Raw genomic sequence first — 18,088 nt, 5'->3', positions numbered from 1 at the left:
AGCTCAAACGAGGAAAACAAAGATGTACAAAGATGTACAGTACAGACCAAAAGTTTGGAAACACCTTCCTATTCATTTAAATGGGAAGGTGTGTCCAAACTTTTGGTCTGTACTGTAAATTAATCTGTTTGTTTGCAATAATGCATCAAAATGAAGCGGAGCAGGGAGCGTGCGGTCTGCCCAGCGTATTTTCTACGTCACAAAGAGGCTCTTTTTCAAACAGCATTTTCCGTCTGCTCCTGATTCATAACGATTTGACTAAAGAAATACTTAAAAATGTGATTTTAACCCTCGTATTATGTTGAAAAAAAATTACCTTGATTATGTTGCGGGTCATTTTCACCCGTACTGTGTAAATCCACTCAAAACAATTAAAAAAACAGGTTAAACCGATATCAACTTTATTTTAGAATATTTCTACATTTAGGAAAGAGACAAACAATATTTTTTTTTATTCCAACACTATATTTAATATTTTTTTCCTTCTTCACAAACAGTTTTTTTAATTACAATTTAAGTACAATTTGCCGGCATTCCATTCCTGGTTGATTTCAAACCACAGGACATAGGCATTGTAGGCAGACACGTCCACAATATTGAAGAAAATTGCCATGGGCCAACGAACAGTCTTGCGCTGGCACCTGTATGTTGCTGCGACTTTGTCAAGATTGTCAACTCCTCCTTTGGTGGAGTTGTAGTCCAGGATCATTTGTGGCTTCATGTCATCTCCTGTGCTCAGAGATGCATCTGTGTCCATTGTACTCATTACAAGAACATTCTTGTTTCTCTTCGGGCAGTATGTAACAACTGTTGCTTTTTCAGTGAAAGCAAATATTGAGGAATGCATAGGTCTCCCCTGTATCTTGAGAATTTCACTGGGAGGTTCTGGCTTATTTCTTTTGACTGTTCCCAACATAGTCAGCTTCCCCTTCTGAAGTTCTTCCCCAAGGCGGTAGAATGTAAAGAAGTTATCACATGTGATGTCATGACCTTGCAGCCCTTCACTCATTTCAAGCACCACACGCATCCCCTGGTTCTTCTCAGGTGCTCCTCCAGGTAGTTTTCCAGTGTACACTTGCATTTTCCATGCATAGCTAGATTTTGCATCACAGGCTGCCCATATTTTCATGCCATACTTGGCAGGCTTGTTGGGCATGTACTGTCGGAAAGGACAGCGCCCTCTGAATGGAACAAGGCGCTCATCTACAGTAACATGGGGACCAGGATTGTACAACAAAGGTAGAATTTCGACCCATTTATCCCATACATCTCTGGTTGCAGCTAGTTTGTCACTTTCACGTCGACCAACTCTGGTGTCGCGGTTGTCAAATCGGATCACACGAGATATCATGTGAAATGTCTCCAGAGACATTGTTGCTCGAAAGATTGGTCTTCCATTCTCTTCATTCCATAGACTTGAAGTTGCTTCTCCCTTTGACCTGTACACTCCAGCTAATATCAGAATTCCAACATAAGCATTCAAGTCAGTCTGATCCAGTGACTTCCATTTCTCTTGAAATACATGCCTCCCCTCCAAGTTAGTCATGTCCAGCATGTCCTCTGAATCCTCCTCATCGTTGGAAAATTGAAAATCTGGATCATCAATAACATTGTCCTCTGCATCTGAAAGATCCTCTATCTCTGAAATTTCTTCCTCTGCATCACTATCAAAAAACAGTGATAAAGCTTCTTCAGCTGTAAATCTTCTGGAGCTCATTTTTGCTGTGTTTCTCAAAGAGATGACATGAGAACAGTGACAAGGACAAGGGAGAGAAAGCTCCTCCCCTACACACACCTGGGTCTCTGAGTCTGAACGTCAAATTCAGAGACGGTCAAAATATAAATAATTTAGCAGTCAAAATAAAGTACATCAAAGAGACATGTTTATTTCGGATCTGGACAGCTACTTGCCCACATCAAAGTGTCTGGGTCAAAATGACCCGCAACATAATCTTTGTAAACAAACTGTGCACAGACATTCCACGGCACATCACAGTATCCAGTTTTTACACACAAGTTCATGACCCTAGATGAGGAAAAGTCACCAACTTTCATGAAGAAAAAGAAAGGATAACCAGTTATTTGGTCAAACCAAAAACTGAAATGGGTCAAATTGACCCTTAACATAATATAAGGGTTAAGCTCAATTTTCATCGAGCATGTCCTGCATCATCAGATGTTAAAACACCAAAAACACCATTTTAATGGGAGTGGGTCTTTAACCCCTCTCATCCTGCGCAGTTCTGGAACGGAATACAGTCCAGATCCCCCTGTTCTAATATTCCAACAATATTATACTTCCATCATCTTCTCATTTCAGTCCAATTTCAACTTATTTATGAAACAACAGATGACCCCTGAGGCTGTCAAAAGACAAAAAAACCATCAAAGCAAGCTGTAACAATCACAACTTTTATAATAACATGAATTCCACTTTGCAGCTCTGCATGTCAATAAAGCATCAAGAGGCTTTTTCCCTTTCTCTGGACTCTGCTTCACTTCAACAGCTTTGGAGTCAGACACCCACAGTCCCTCACATTTCTGAAAGCTTGGCCACAGAAATGGTTTGCAGTTTCTTCTGGCAGAAAACATGGAAGCACATGTTGCCAGAAGCCAAAGATCTAGGAATCAAATACAATCTGAGAGGCTATTTTTGCAGCACTTCCAAAAACACAAGCATGACACCAGTTTCCTGTTCGACAAAAGTGGATATTGGTCACAAAAGCTTTCAAAAATGAACTTTTTCTTATTTCTGCAGAATAATACCAGGAATTCAAGTATTGCTATTGATTAAAATGAAGATCAGCTGTTAAGTTAAATGTTGAATTTCTGTTGAGATTGAGGAAAAAATGCATGCGATCAGAGATACCATAAGAAACACTAACTGTTCAGGACATTTCTTTAAAAAACAGGCCAGAAAAGGAGGATTTTTTTACATTATCAGATATTAAAAGGCTCCACATTATTGATATTGTGATTTCTATTTTGATTTTGCACTCTAAAGCTTTGTTGTAGGCCTGCACAATATACCGCAAATTTATCGTTATCGCAATATCCAGCTCTGCAATAGGCATATCGCAAAAGACTGCGAATATCGCAGTAAATCGTAAACCCAAAATGTGTTAAAACAATCTTATGGCAGCTTGACGCTTTTAACTAATCAAATAAATCCCTTTATGCTTTGACCAATCCGATGGAGGCCTATTATGTTAGATGTTTGTCACCTATGTCGATGAGGGTCATTTGGAGTATAATTTTAAACTGTTTCTAATGAAATGGGAATGATGTTTTTGGCATTTTTCAACTTTTTTATATACCGCAAATTATATTGTTATTGCAATATTAATCTCTAATATCGCAAGTTTTCCTCATATCGTGCAGCCCTACTTTGTTGTATTTAGATTAATTGCTGATTTAAAAATGTTCCCTTTTGTTTCAACAGATCCTGCTACTTTAACATTTTTTTGCAGGAAACTTAAGTTTTTATTTTTTGAGTTAAAAAAACAAACTTCTAATAGAACTTTCAAAAAGCCTCAAAGCATCATGGGAAATTGGAGGCACTACCTAATAAAGTAGTCAGGAGTGCAGCGCTGACAGTCAGTGGAGGCAGAACGGTTGGTTTTCAGAGATCAGCAGAGGTTTCACCTGTGTTACCTGCATGTGACCTCATCAGCTGTGCTGTTGCCAGGCAACCACCTCTACAGCCTAAAGTATTAAGAGATCTCAGCCTTCTCTGTGTATCATCTGCGGTTTGAAAAGAGAAAGAAACAAGCAGAAAAACATCTCTACTGACGTGACTACTGTTCCTCATGTGGATGATGCATTAACTGGCTGTGGGGAAAAACACTACTCATGTCAAGCGGAAACGAGGACGATTCTGAAGCAACCAGTGGCTGTAGTGTCTAAAGTTTGGAGAGGTTCTTAAAATATCTGCTAATACTTCTTCAGTTTTACAGAGAAATTAGGAAATTCAAAAATGTTGGTGCAGCAAATGAAACATCTCACAAAATCCTGCAGGATCTGCGGTGAGGCTAAACCTTCTGCTGTGGGGGTAACATTCAACATTCCTATGATGGTGCAAATAAAAATGCACAGAGGTCTCCATCCTGCTTAAGGTGGGATCCAAACATCCACTCCTGCAGCTACAAACCAACCACACTCTCCTTCAGCTGACTGCACATCAGCTGAGCGCGCTCAAAGCAACAAGCCTCCTTTGTCTGGCAGCTCGCTGAAATGACATCATGTCGGCCAAAGCAAAAGTCCTGCGAATGCGTCCATGCACGCACACAAAAATAAAACGCACTATCCTGCATATGCGCACACACAGTCACAAACACACTCGGCTGTCACAAAAGAGCTTTGTTTTTTATAAGAAGGCCTGATTAGCCACAGACCGCACACACTGCTGCCCAATACCAGCTCTGCAGAGAACAAAGATGGCCTCTTACTCCACAAATATACAGCCGCCGCTGCCGGGTCACGTCCTGTTTTTAAAGTGAGGTGACGAGCACAACAACCAAAATAACAATTATGGACTCAGCAAGACTCAATCCAGGACTGCTCCCAGTTCGTGCAGAGCGTTTATTGGCACTGAAGCAACGGTGAGATTTAAAAAAAATAAAACACAGACCTTGTGGTGCTGAACACAAATGAAAAACCTCCAATGAATATGAAGGCCTTAATCACAACTGCCCTTACGGATGAACATGGGCGGTCTACGGGCAAAAAGTAGGCAAAAACCTGTCTCGCTTTATAATACCAAGACCGTAGATCACTAGTGAACACTTCAACAACACGGACAAGTAAGTAAGTAAGAAGCAGCCGAGACACAGGCGTGTCTTATGGACTTTTCCTTTTTTCTACCCCTCCCCGAATTCTGCGCACTCCATAGTTAGTGCTGTTGGAGGGAAAGGCACGTGCTCTTTGTCCACTCCACTGCGCGCATGGCTGTTAGAAACAAGACACTTGGGCAGTGGGAGTATGGTTTGCGTTGGCATCCTACTGGCACCTGCATTTCACCTGCACACCCCGCCGTGCATGCAGCATTTGTGTGTGGTTAAAGGAGCCAGAACGCGCACCTTACACATGTCTAGTGTGTCGTAAGGGCACCGTATGACAGCATCACTTCATAAGTAGGCACAACTGACATTACTGTCCTTACAAATACTTCACTTTTTTCTTTTTTTTAATTTTTTTCCACATTTACTGTTTTATATCTGTCGATTAAGGTTTATTTACGTACTTATCTGGTGATTTATCTGTTTTTATTTATTTTATTCCTTTTAGATTTTATTTGTAACTCCAGTGTCTTAAAGTAACTGACCCTTCTCAGTGAACGGGGTCGCTGCAATGGGATCTCCCAGGTCTGACTCTTAAACTTAGATCAGGGGGGTCCTGTGGTAGTGGATTCGGAGAGCTTGAGGGGGGGGGGGGTGTGTCACTGATTTGGACATGACCCCAAAACATCGTTTCCTCACTTTAGTACAAAGCCAGATTTCATAATTTTTTACCATTGTGTGTGTGTGTGGGGGGGGGGGGGGGGGGGAATTGGTATGCAGGCATTAGCATGGGGTTTTAACAAATATATGTTTAATGTCTTGTATTTCTGTTATTAATGCTTGATTATGTTTTTATGTAAAGCACTTTGGGTAGCATTAGTTGGAAAAGTCGTGTAAAAATAATGTTTGGTTTGGTTTGATTTGATTTGATTTGATTTGAATACCCTTAATGCACAACAATGGTACATTCCATCTTCATGAGCCTCAAGGGAACTACAACACCTCAGCACGTTTAAGATGCTCCTGTCTACGACCCCCCACAGGTCCTGACAATCCAAAAACCTGCAGCCCCTGGACAGGTCAACCGCCGGTGCATGTGACTAAGCCTCACAGAGTCTAAGATATCTGGAAGAGATCCAAATATGAACTAACTGCAGAAAATATGGCACAGGAATTGATCTTCTGCACAACCGTACAAAATAATGCAAAATCAATGAATGCAGGACAACATTCAGATTTTATAAAACCCTTAGATTCTTTTTATTTAACCTTTTTTTTTTAACAGAAAGTCCCTTGAGATAAAAACGTATTTTTCAAGAGAGGCCTTCTTCCAATCTGCACTTTTTTTGTGACTAAAACGAACTAAAAGAAATATTGTTGTCTTTTCTTTGGAAAGTTTTGTATCAATAAGTTAGAATCACAAACATGTAAAATGCACAGAATGAAGTCATGTTTACGGAATCCAACACATAATTATGTTTATGAAGCTTTAACAGATTAAAGTCAACCTGCACCACCACCACAGTATTACAGTACATTTGTGGGAGACTCTTTATCTCCTTGAGTCCAACCGACTTGGGGAAAAAGAGGCTAATAATTATCGAGGAGAGCAGAGTCCAGCATAGGAGTGGCCTGTGCTCCTCTCTCTGCCACCTCCTTCACTAACCGCGGCTCAATATACCTTATCTGGCTCCCTTCCCTCTTTTCACGCTCAAACATCCACCTTGAACTGCTCTGGGTGAATTTTTGGGATATCACCACTGAGTTCTCTGTCCTTTTTTCTTCTTCCTTCACCTTTTTATATTCAATACTTTCTCCACCCGCCCCCTCCAACTCCCATCCCACTCATCTCTGAGGCTTAAACTTGACTGTGTCCTGTTTTAGTGAAGGAAACCACACAGGCTGTGAGAAGCTGGACTGCGTTAGATCATGTCTGCAGAACACCAGCCATGACGAAGAGGAGGGAGACTGCATTCGTCTGACACTGCCACTACAAATATCCAGCTAGAATCATTTGACAGAATCTTGACAGTTTTTCTTTCGATTTCTGATTCCTCTTCGATGCTTCCAGAAAAGCTTTCCCAACCCAAAGAAAATCTAGTCCAGAGAGCTTTTATCTTCTCCAACCACGTAAGAGCCACTCCCTCCTCTCAGAGTTAGTAATATACACTTATCCAAGAGGTAGAGAGGTGTGGGTGCACAATCACAGTGCTGACACATCATTCATACTTCAAAAAAACCAACACCACAAACTGTCTAAACACAAGATTTCCTGAATTAGTCATTTTAAGGGGAAACAGGTTGGTGAAATTGGCCCTGACGTTTCAACAACAAAAAGTAACAAACTTTGACTGCAAATGGACATAAATACAAGAAACACCAGCTGATTTTTCAAGATTTCATTAAAACTCTATTAATTTCGCTTTTGATGCCATCTGTTGGAGGAAAATCCAGGATGTAAAGCTTCTGTGTCGCAGTTCTGACCAGAACTGCTCCACCTCTTCCAGTACAAGCCGAGTCTATGCTAACAGCAGTCAGAAACCAAAACGTATCAATCTACTCACAGCAAATCAGACGGGGAATTTCTGGTAACGTCTTGTCTCAAAGAATCACCAAAACAATGGAAACGCCCATTGGGGCTTGAGGATAAACCTTTCGTCACGTGCATTCATACGGGGGTTGACCCATACGGATGCTACGGCTGTCTAGGCCTCGTGTAGGGTCACACAGAGGACCGGCCACATCTTAAGGAGAGCAGAGGCGTGAATTGCAGTTCCTTTGAGGCTCAACCAAAGTTGTGCTTGTGGTAAATGTATTGAGAAGTATTTGTAAGGATAAAAGTATGTTGTACCACTTATGATGTACAGGAGATGTTGTCCTACGGTGCCCTTATGCCAGATTCTAGTCAAATACTTGCTTCTTACTGACCGCAAAACAATTCTACGGGTACGGGGTGTGCAGGTGATACATAATTGCCCGTAGGATGCCAACACCAACTACGCTCCGATTGCCTGGTTTCTGAGAATCAGGCAGCATGAAAAGAGCTTACAAGTAGCACATCACTTGAACAGGACTAACAGACTCCTTGGGTAGCAAGACTTGGCAAATCTGTATGACACTCCTGTGTCTCACCTACGTCCCCTTACTTATACCTTTGTGCTGTACAAGTATTCAGTGCAACATGCCACCAGCAGCAAGCTTGTAGAAGAAATTTGCGCACACACTTTAGCTCTATGGACTCTAAGATCTACAACCTTTATATTTGATGCGGGACACCTGTGTGCCCCGTAAAGGTTTGCCCCTTTTTCGCCTGCAGACACCCATATCCACCCGTAAGAGCAGTTGTGATCAAGGCCTAATAAGAAGATGGAACATGTCTGCAGATGAGACCTGTTTTCACACATTCCGCCTTTACTGGTCCTTGAACAATCTGCTCAAACAACAACACAAAAGTTCTTTAAAGTTATTAGCAACAAAGTCGCTAGCAACCAAGTCAAGTCCCAGGTCTAAAAGTGACTACCTCCTCTTTCTCCGTACAGTGACCTCTTCTGCACACAAACAAATAATTTGAAAATGGCTCAACTTTCTAAGGTTTTTTCAACATATTTTTATTAAGCATATTTCAGATTACCTGTCATTAACACAGGGGTACCATCAATTTTGTCCCAACGTGGTTGGTGTTCTTGCTACAGCTACTCTGCAACCACTAAATGACGGTACATGCTCTCTTGTCTGAGTAGAAGTTGACATAGCGTGCTAACTCTGATGCAGTAATGTTGTTTGTTCAATTGAGAACCTTCTTGTCTGGATGGTAAAAGAGCCGAATCAGGGAGAGCCGGCCCTTAGATTTCTATCACCTCAATCCTCTGTTTTCAAAATAAAGAGGAATGATGGAGTTACAGTCACTGTTGGTGCAGTCAGTGACAAATTGGAAATTGGACTTTCAAACCTAAACAAAAAATAAATGAATGCAAGTGGATTTCCACATCAGGATAAGCTCCAACTGATCGATCCTCGTGACCCTGAACAGGATCAAGCTGGAACCGAAACTGGATGGAACGAGAGCTTAAAACACCAGACAGTACCAGTGGAGTTTCTAAGAGGATATAGCTTTCATAAATTAAGAAAAAATGGTAAACCACAAAGTAAAAGACAAGCAATGAACAGCAGATGACATGGAGAAAACTCTGTGGAACTCCATTCTACTCCTAACTTTTCAAGAACCTTTCCGTCTTAACTTTCAAGTCACAAAATATAAATATAAACCTCAACAAATTGTTTTGTTTAAAGGGTTTAGAAGAACTGCATTTTGCTTAAGCATTCCTGGCATTCCCAGCATTTAGACTGGGGATTAATGACATTATGTTGGTGAGCACTTTCTGCCCCCAGTCTGCTGCTCAACTGAAAATCCACCTTCTTAAAAGCATTAAGGAAGCCTGCTCTGCAGAGGTGACTGCAGCCCTTATCCTCCAGTCATTTGGTTTTATTGTTTTATGTGGGTCATAGACAGTTACTGATCAGACAGCATCTATGAAAAGATCTCATGAAAGAAACTCCGGACAACAAAGGGGAGCACCTTCTGGGAAATGAGAAGGACATCTGCACGCCAGTTAACACTTTGGTAACTTGTTTGCTTATCCAGCAAACCACATGAAGGACTGCTGGGTCAGCTGGTCCAGCAGATCTCTTTGGAGATGATCTGTAATTTGCAGCACACTCAAGTTTTCTGAGAATTTTCCAATTCATGCAAAAAACAGATTAATAAGTCTGCTATATCCCAACAATGACGTCATTTTCTGCTCATTTAAAAGTGTTTTCTTTTTGATGAAAGAGGTTTCTTTTGTAAAACCAGAGAGACACAGAGAAACATATTGGCTTTCATCTTTAAAACCTTATAAAGCACCCAAAAGAAAGATCTCATCAGAGGAGGGAAGAAATGAATTGAGTCAGAGTGATTTGACTCAACCCCTCACAGTTAAAGTTTCTTGTATCATTATGGCATCGGCTGACTGGGGAATTCCCACTTCTGGTTTTATTGGATTGCTAATCCGTCTTTGGATCACACTGGCATGATTAGGAGGTTTGTGAATCAAAATATGTCTAAAATATGGGATCTGTCATGTTTGGGTCATCAAGGTTCTGCCGGTCTTGTTATGTCACACAGCCAAAAGGTACGTTTTCCCCATTTTCCATGTATGAAATTTCGGTCTTCGTGATACATGTCTTAAGATTTATAAGCGTTTCTTGCGTTCAGCAATTGCAGATGTGCACAGATGTCAGTCGAGGGTTTGGGCCAAGGGGTCTTACCGTGAATTATGTTTTGAGCTGTTCCGTTTACGCGGATTTCACATAGTTTATACCCAATATTACCTCAATTTTTTCAATTTCCACGTATGTCTAATGAACTTTTCACGCATGTACCACCGATTTCTAACTTTGATATCAGGGAAACGACACAAATATCACGTTGAAATTAGGTAATTGGCCCACAAATCAATTGCACATAAACGGCGCAATAATCACTCATGGTTCATGTTGTACGTTGATTTACGTGTTTTTTTGCGTGATTTATTCGTACTTCTGTGGTTTTACATGGTTCTTTCATGATACATCTGTGAAAACTGAATGTAAAGATGACAACTTTTCTAACTTTTTCCAAGTATATTCACGTATGACTAATTTTTATTCGTGCAATATGTGCAAAATGAAAATAGTGTCTGTGTGACATGGAAATATTCCAAATCCACCATCTTTTGTAACCTTTTTTCTTGTAGGTAAATTATTGGTTTGGTTTTAAATCTGGTGCAAGAACTTCAATTTCCTTCCATTCAGTTCCACTTCTGCCACATTTATTTACCACTAAGGCTGTCATATTGAAAGACTCATCAAGTGGCTGGTAAAGCTAAACAGAGATGTGCTGACTTTTCAGTTTGGTCCACTGGGTTACCACCTTCACAGGGATGAACCCGCACTGATTCAATTCTCTGCAGACTGCGTCTCTCTCAGACAATCAGCTTCTTTTCTTCAAAATCATGTCATAATCTCTGCTTTTTGAGGGCACACCAGGCAGCGCTTGGATTTTTAGGCCTCATTACTATCAATTTGCTATGGACTCTGATTCCTCAGAGTATGGAGCGCCGTCAATTATTTAAAGGATCCTTTTCGACTTTTATCTTTCCCTGAGCGTCAGATAACGCGTCTAAAACCAGATCAATACTTTTCTAGTTTACGTCCATGTTTGCTGATTGCTTTTTCACAAAATGTTTTAAATACAAGAGTTTTAAAACAATTTCATCACAATATTATGTAAGATTTTATACTTACAACAATATGCTTAAAAGCTTAATATACTATTGGTAAAAACTATTAACTCCAAATAATTTGGTTTATTTAAATTAATTTCAGCCACATTGGCTTTCTTTTGTTGTTCAATAACTTCTTTGGCAATTTTAACTCAACTTTTGTATTTTAACCATTTAATTAGAGGTTGAAGCGAATACTTCAGTTACTTCAGGATTACAGAGCTTCCAGTCTGCTTTCACTTCCTCCCATTTGAAAGTTTTTTAAATAAAATTTTCAGCCTCTTAAAAATATTATTTCATGAACTAGCTTATTTTTTGTTCAGATAATCAAGCATTTAGCATGCGGTTTACCAGCACAGGATTGGGACTTCAGAAAAAGTTTGGAAAACTATTAAGATGCTTTTAAACAGTTTTAACACTTTCTTTAGCCAAATGTGCCGTTAAAGTATTAAATGAAGCATTTTGGAGCTTTCAAATGTCAATTTTAGGGGATTTTACAGCATTTTACTGACAATGAAATTAGGCTTTTTATGGGGAAAAAACATGTAATTTACATTAGTTTAGTTTAATTTAGGATTTTAAATTAATTTGGGGATTATTTGTGTTGCATTCAGACAGCTTTTTTGTTCAGCTATTTTTGTTATCATAAACTTTTTATGAAATGTTGTATTTTTATGTTTTAAGGATTTGGCAGCAATATTTCACATTTTTGCAACTGTTGTACTCTTTTACTTGACACAAGACAAATAAATTAGCAACCATAGGATCCTCTTCAAGGCTTATAGGCTTTTTTTATTTTATTTGAGAATTAAGTCGTTATTAATATTTACTGTTACCATCCAACACTTTATTAATTATTTAACAAGTAAGAGATTTTTTGGCATTTATCATATTTTTAGTCTTTTTTTCTCCTTTTCTTGAAAAATAAGCTTCATGTAAGTTCTTTTTTAACTTTTTCTGCTCATTTTCGAAGTTGATTTAGGATTTTCAGAATTGTATATAGGGTTTGTTAAAATTTAAGATCATTAAAGATGTTTGTTGTTTTTTTAAGCACCTACTCATTTGTATTTTAAGCATTTTCTTAATATTTTAAAGTTAAATAAATAAAACTTCAGAAAAAAAAGACTGTTGTGGTTTTTTAAATATATGTTTACCATAAAAAAATCAAATGATTCTCCGATGTGACGTCAGTCTCTGGGGATCACAAGCCGGCTGAGAACTCAGCGTCTGAAACAGGAGAAGGCTGCCTTCTGGGAAGACATTTCCCCCACTTCGGAGTGGCCTGACAACAGCTTACTATTCAATCATCTGAAAATATCTTTGCTTTAATTTAGTTATTCCAAACATCCAGAGCGCTGCAGGAGAACTGCATTTGCAGATGGTGGTGAGTGAACTTTAGCGTCTAAATGGGTCTCCTAAACTCGGACCTTCTGAGAATTCTCACTTAAAAGCAAGTGATTCCGTCTTTCAAAGGCTCACTTTGATGAAAATTGTGTTTTTAACTTGTTCCTGTGGCATTTTCCTGATGATAATATTAATAAAAAACGTTATTTATATAGCACCTTTCAAGATAAAAATCACAAAGTGCTTCACAGTAAAACACAGAATACAGAGAAAACTAAGAAAATACAATTTTAAAAGATAGGTTTTTAGCTGCTTTTTAAAAAAAAAACACCGAGTCGGCAGATCGGAGGCTGAGAGGAAGGGAGTTCCAGAGGGATGGAGCCACTGCTGCAAAGGCTCTGTCACCTTTAGTGTTTAACCCGGTTCTCTTAACAACCAGCAGACCCTGGTAAAATGACCTCAGGGACCTGCTGTGAGTGTACAGTCGCAAAAGGTCTTTTTTCTGATGATGGACGACATTTAGGAAAATTAAGCTTAAAATGACTTTTCCAATGGTTTTTCTCTAATTCAGATTGTTGTGAATCAGGAGCACACGACAAAAATGCTGTTTGAAAAAGAACTTTTTGGTGATGTAGAAAATACGCTGGGGGGGCCACAAGCTCCCTGCTTCAAGCTCTCAGCCATGGGGAGGGGAAGAGGGGGCGGGGTTGCTCCAATGTCAACGGTCCCGCCAATAACTCAGAGGGGAATTTTTAATGAACTATTGTCAGAAAACAACACAGGTTTCTTGATTTTGTCTAAAAACAGCATAATAATAATTAAAAGACCACTGGGAACACTTTTACAATAGCTCAAAGATTACTGGAGTGGAGCTTGAAGGTCCTGCACCCTCTCACAGCCAACATCACACAAAGCTTTGTTTGTAACCTTCAGTCTTTGTAAAACACTGCATCATCTGCAAACCTGCTCTGCACTGAGTCACTTTTCTGTAAACTCGTCAGAAGATCTCTCAGCTCTCAGAGACTGATACAATCCCCATCTCTGCGCCACATCATTATCTCTGCTTCGTCATCCCCGTTGCTCCTCTCAGAAAGCAGCAAACAGTATTTCAGAGCATTCTGCAGAGCTTAAATGTGAGTTTCTTCGAGAGCATTGATTTAAAGCTCAGAGGAGAACGCTGATGCTCATCAGACTGATATTCTCTGTCAGATCAAATGCACACTACGCCGTCTTTTACTTCATCAGATCGAACTCTGATTCCCTGACCTGTCTGACTTGTCTTCGTAGGAAACAGACTGACACACCGGTCACTTGAGCACAACCCAGATGTTCAGAAGTCTGTTGAAAGTTGTGGCTTTTCACTCCTGTGAAGAGCTTCCTAAAATAGTGGATCATTTCTGAGCAGTAACGTGGCGGCTCTCCCTGCCGACCGCAGTCCAAGTCCCAGGAAAGCAGCTGCTGCCCCTACCCTATCATTATAAGTGGACTAAATCAAGAACGGTGTTCTTGAACAGTGTTTTTCCTCGCAGTCTTTCAGTTCTCTAGCTTTATTCTTTCATCATACACCTCGGACAGTTTCTGCTTTTTTTTTTTTCTACTGCCAACATTAAAAAGCTTCTTTATGATTATCTGACAGCCCTTCCCATTTCGGCCTCAAAAATGTATTTTTAAGACCCATTCAAACTTTTTGATTCCTGTTTGCAGCATTTCTAATTGAGTGTCCAGACGTGTGCTGCTGGGATGACCACTCTTATCTGCTCATCTGACACCTACTTTCAACGGAAACACCTCAGCCCTGTCAAAAGCCATGGAGCAGATGAAAACCGTCTGACATGTTCGGATTACTCTGGAACAGATGTGCAAGCAGCTCACCATAAAGAGGACAGTTAATCCCATTTGCAGATTACAGGATTAATGCAGCGATACTGTAATTACAAAAACATTGTAGACGAGTCCTGAGCTTCCTCGCAGCTCCGCTCAAAGTACCACCAATAAATCCCCATAGAAGTATCATTAAGTACATTATCGTGATACGTCTGGAGGAATAATTATCGGGCATTTTTAATTAACTCAAGGCTAAATACCAAAGGTATAGTTGGATTTCCAAACAGCAGGACTGTGGAGGGTTTTATCTGGGTCAAAACAAAAACCAGGAGAAATATCTTCAGTGGATCTTTGTTCTACACTTAGAGGAAACAAATGTTGGAACGGTCATCTATTAGCTCTAAAAGCACATCAGTGAATCCAGAGGTTATCTGTAAAAATCTTTGGTTTTCTAATAAAACCCTGCAAAAATAACAATAGCAATTTTGTCAGAGTTTATCCGGATTTTTGAAATGCCAATATTAAGCCTTTGCAATTGTTAACAATAACTTATATTTTTAACTTTTAGTTTTTTCATTTGGTGTTGAAATATGTCAAAAGTACACTAGAAAACAAATAAGAATTCCACTTTGGGATTTAATAGAAATCAAAAAATGAGGGCTGCTTCTGCTCTACTCCGAGTTTCCAGTAAATACCAGTCAGAGCAGAGGGAGGCAGTTCTGTTCAAGTCAAGAGCACAAAGACGTCTGCAGATTGAAATGATCTGTTTTCACACACACAAAAAATGAACGCCGTCTACCAAATCTGCATTTGGAAGAACCACATGCAGCGTTCCTCCGAGGACTGTGACAGCATGAGACCCCACCGCCGCTGAAGCAGCAGCAGCAGAAGAGGCGTCGAGGCGTGATCAAAGCAGTTGAAGGAGGTGACGGATGCTTTATTTGGCCGGTGGATGCTCAGGAAGCTGAAGCAGGAGCATCCTTCACTGAGGTGTTTGACAGGCCAGAGCTGCAGCAGCTGCAGGAGCTACAAGAGCTTCAGCAGGTGCAGGAGCTACAGGAGCTGCAGCAGCTGTGGAGCTGCAGGAGCTACAGGAGCTACAGCAGCTACTGAAGCTGCTGTAGCTGCAGCAGCTGCAGCAGCTGCAGCAGCTACAGCAGCTACAGGAGCTACAAGAGCTTCAGCAGCTGCAGGAACTACAGGAGCTGCAGCAGCTGTGGAGCTGCAGGAGCTACAGGAGCTACAGCAGCTGCAGGAGCTACAGGAGCTGCAGGAGCTACAGGAGCTACAGCAGCTACTGAAGCTGCTGTAGCTGCAGCAGCTGCAGCAGCTGCAGCAGCTACAGCAGCTACAGGAGCTACAAGAGCTTCAGCAGCTGCAGGAACTACAGGAGCTGCAGCAGCTGTGGAGCTGCAGGAGCTACAGCAGCTACTGAAGCTGCAGGAGCTACAAGAGCTTCAGCATCTGCAGGAACTACAGGAGCTGCAGCAGCTGTGGAGCTGCAGGAGCTACAGGAGCTACAGCAGCTGCAGGAGCTACAGGAGCTGCAGGAGCTGCAGGAACTACAGGAGCTGCAGCAGCTGTGGAGCTGCAGGAGCTACAGGAGCTGCAGGAGCTACAGCAGCTGCAGGAGCTACAAGAGCTTCAGCAGCTGCAGGAACTACAGGAGCTGCAGCAGCTGTGGAGCTGCAGGAGCTACAGGAGCTGCAGGAGCTACAAGAGCTTCAGCAGCTGCAGGAACTACAGGAGCTGCAGCAGCTGCAGGAGCTGCAGGAGCTACAGCAGCTGCAGGAGCTACAAGAGCTTCAGCAGCTGCAGGAACTACAGGAGCTGCAGGAGCTGCAGGAGCTGCAGGAGCTAAAGCAGCTGCAGGAGCTGCAGGACCTCCTGCAGGCCCTGCTCACACACACATATGCACTTCAGACGGGGGGGGGGGGGGGGTGCAGAGAGGTGTCAGTCAGATCCGGAGGACTTACTTCATCTGTTTGACGATGGTGCTCTTCCCTGACTCTCCGGCCCCTGGAGGGGGGACACAAGAAAGACAAAGTAAACAGGATGTGTTGTGTCTGTTTTTTGTTTTTTTTGGGAGGGGGCTTTGGTGAGGGAGGGGGTTGCAGCTTTTCTGCCCCCCCCCCCCCCCCTTCATCTGGTGCTTCTGTATTCTGATCATTTGTCTTTAAAGAAAAAAGAAAAAAGATTGATTGCTTCATTCGGGCTTGGTCCTGGGTGATCCTGGCCCCCACTTCCCCCGGTGGGCACGCCCCTGCCCCCAGCCTCGCTGATTACAGCAGGTGGATTTGTCGCACCCCCCCCCCCTCCACCACCACCACCCACGCTCGGTCCTAGATGCCCCCCCGTGCTTACCGAGCAGCAGCAGCTTGACATCCTTGGCCGCGGTGAGGCCGTCCTCTTTCAGGTTCTTCTCGATGGCTTTGCTCCGGTCCAGAGCCGCCCTCTCCTCTGCGCTCAGCGTACATCCCATGGTTAGAGAACACAGCTTGATGGCGATACCGGCGGTACCGGGATCCACGCGAGAAAACGGCAAAACTAGAGGATGGGTGGAAATCCTGAACTGGTCGCGGAGGATATCTCCACCTTTCCGAGCTCTCTCTGCCTTCGATCCCTCCGCGTCGCTTCCTCTCTGTCTCGCGCTCAGGCCGGGGACGCGCTCGCGCTCACAGCATTGAAATCGGCGGTTCGATCCCGGGCGGTGAAGCCTCCTCAGCTGTGCTTCTCAGGGTGGGGGTGGGGGGGGCTCCGCTCTCCGTATCCCTGCTGCTTTCTCTTTCTCTGCCGGTAAATCTCGATAACGGTTCCTTCCTCTCGACACACAGTCTGCGGTTACTGGGCGGCGGTGAGCAGTGCTGGCATTGCTCGGTTCTGTCGCGGCGGACCGTTCCTCCCTTCGTCTCCTCCGGGGCGGCGGCGGGGACTCGCGCGGTTGCTCAGACTGCCTCCCGGTGGCTCCGGTTCGGGGCTCCTCCGTCCGTTCAGTCGTTCACTTGCAGGTTGCTGACGTCAGAGCAGCGGGAAGCAAACGTGAGAGAGAAAGAGAGAGAGAGCAGCAGCAGCGCCCCCCGTGGTGAAGCTGGGAAGTGCATCCTGACAGAGAAGCAGGGGCGCCGCCAGAAAAAATCATGAAGGGGTGGCCTATCTAAAATAAAAATAATAATAATAAACACACCCTCGACATGTCCTTACAACTGTTATATGCAGCAGAGCGTGGGAGCTATGTTGTGTTTAAACAAAGTGAGGCAGCTTTAATGAATACACAGGTTGTTTTAGAATTTCCTCACTACTTAGTACACTATTATGGGGCTCACCATTTTGTCGGGGTGTCTGAATCTACAGTTTCCTTGCTACGTCCGAATACCTTTGCTACTCACTACATAGTGCATTTGCCATTTTGTAGAGTTGTCCGAATCTACAATTCCAAAATATCCCACAAGTGTCTGTAAAAAACCAGTGTGCATCGATGCTCACTAGATTGGCGAATATAGACCACAATGCATTGCGTCTGAACAATTTTTGCGGGGGGTAAAAATGCATCTAGATATATTTTTTAATAAACTATCAACGTTTTCATCATCAGAACACAGTGGATTCATAAATAGACGTTGTAGAACACTCAGATGAGATTTTCACTGCAAGAAAACAGTGACGTCATATTTGCCGTTTAAAGAAGTATTGAACATGATGTCCGCATGACTTTTAAAATTGAGGGGCACTCGACATTCCTGCACTAAATCATTTTTTTGTAGTTAGAGAGTAGGGTAGGAATTCGGACCGTTCAGTGAGCCTATGGAGGGCGAATGATTGTGCGCATTTTTTAATATGGCC

General features: G+C 42.2%; 1 protein-coding gene across 2 annotated transcripts in view; it reads right to left on the bottom strand.

Annotated features, from left to right (window-relative positions):
• The window catches only part of LOC101167706 (guanine nucleotide-binding protein G(o) subunit alpha), a 103,832-nt gene extending 86,500 nt beyond the window's left edge, over positions 1-17,332 (bottom strand). Inside the window, exons 1-2 of one of the 2 annotated variants that reach the window (XM_023955984.2) lie at positions 16,613-17,332; positions 16,225-16,267 (exon numbers count right to left, since the gene is read on the bottom strand). In XM_023955984.2, coding sequence (XP_023811752.1) covers positions 16,225-16,267; positions 16,613-16,730 — 161 coding nt within the window. In that variant the 5' untranslated portion in view covers positions 16,731-17,332. The remainder of the gene's footprint in view (positions 1-16,224; positions 16,268-16,612) is intronic. The other variant, XM_023955985.2, reaches the window with a different exon arrangement.
• Between the last annotated feature and the right edge of the window lie 756 nt (positions 17,333-18,088).

Source organism: Oryzias latipes, chromosome 6, assembly GCF_053564925.1.
Source record: "Oryzias latipes strain Hd-rR chromosome 6, Olatipes_Hd-rR_3.1".
Taxonomy (NCBI): domain Eukaryota; kingdom Metazoa; phylum Chordata; class Actinopteri; order Beloniformes; family Adrianichthyidae; genus Oryzias; species Oryzias latipes.
The sequence above is the reverse complement of the archived record's forward strand: the minus strand, read 5'-3'. Positions and strand labels throughout refer to the sequence as shown.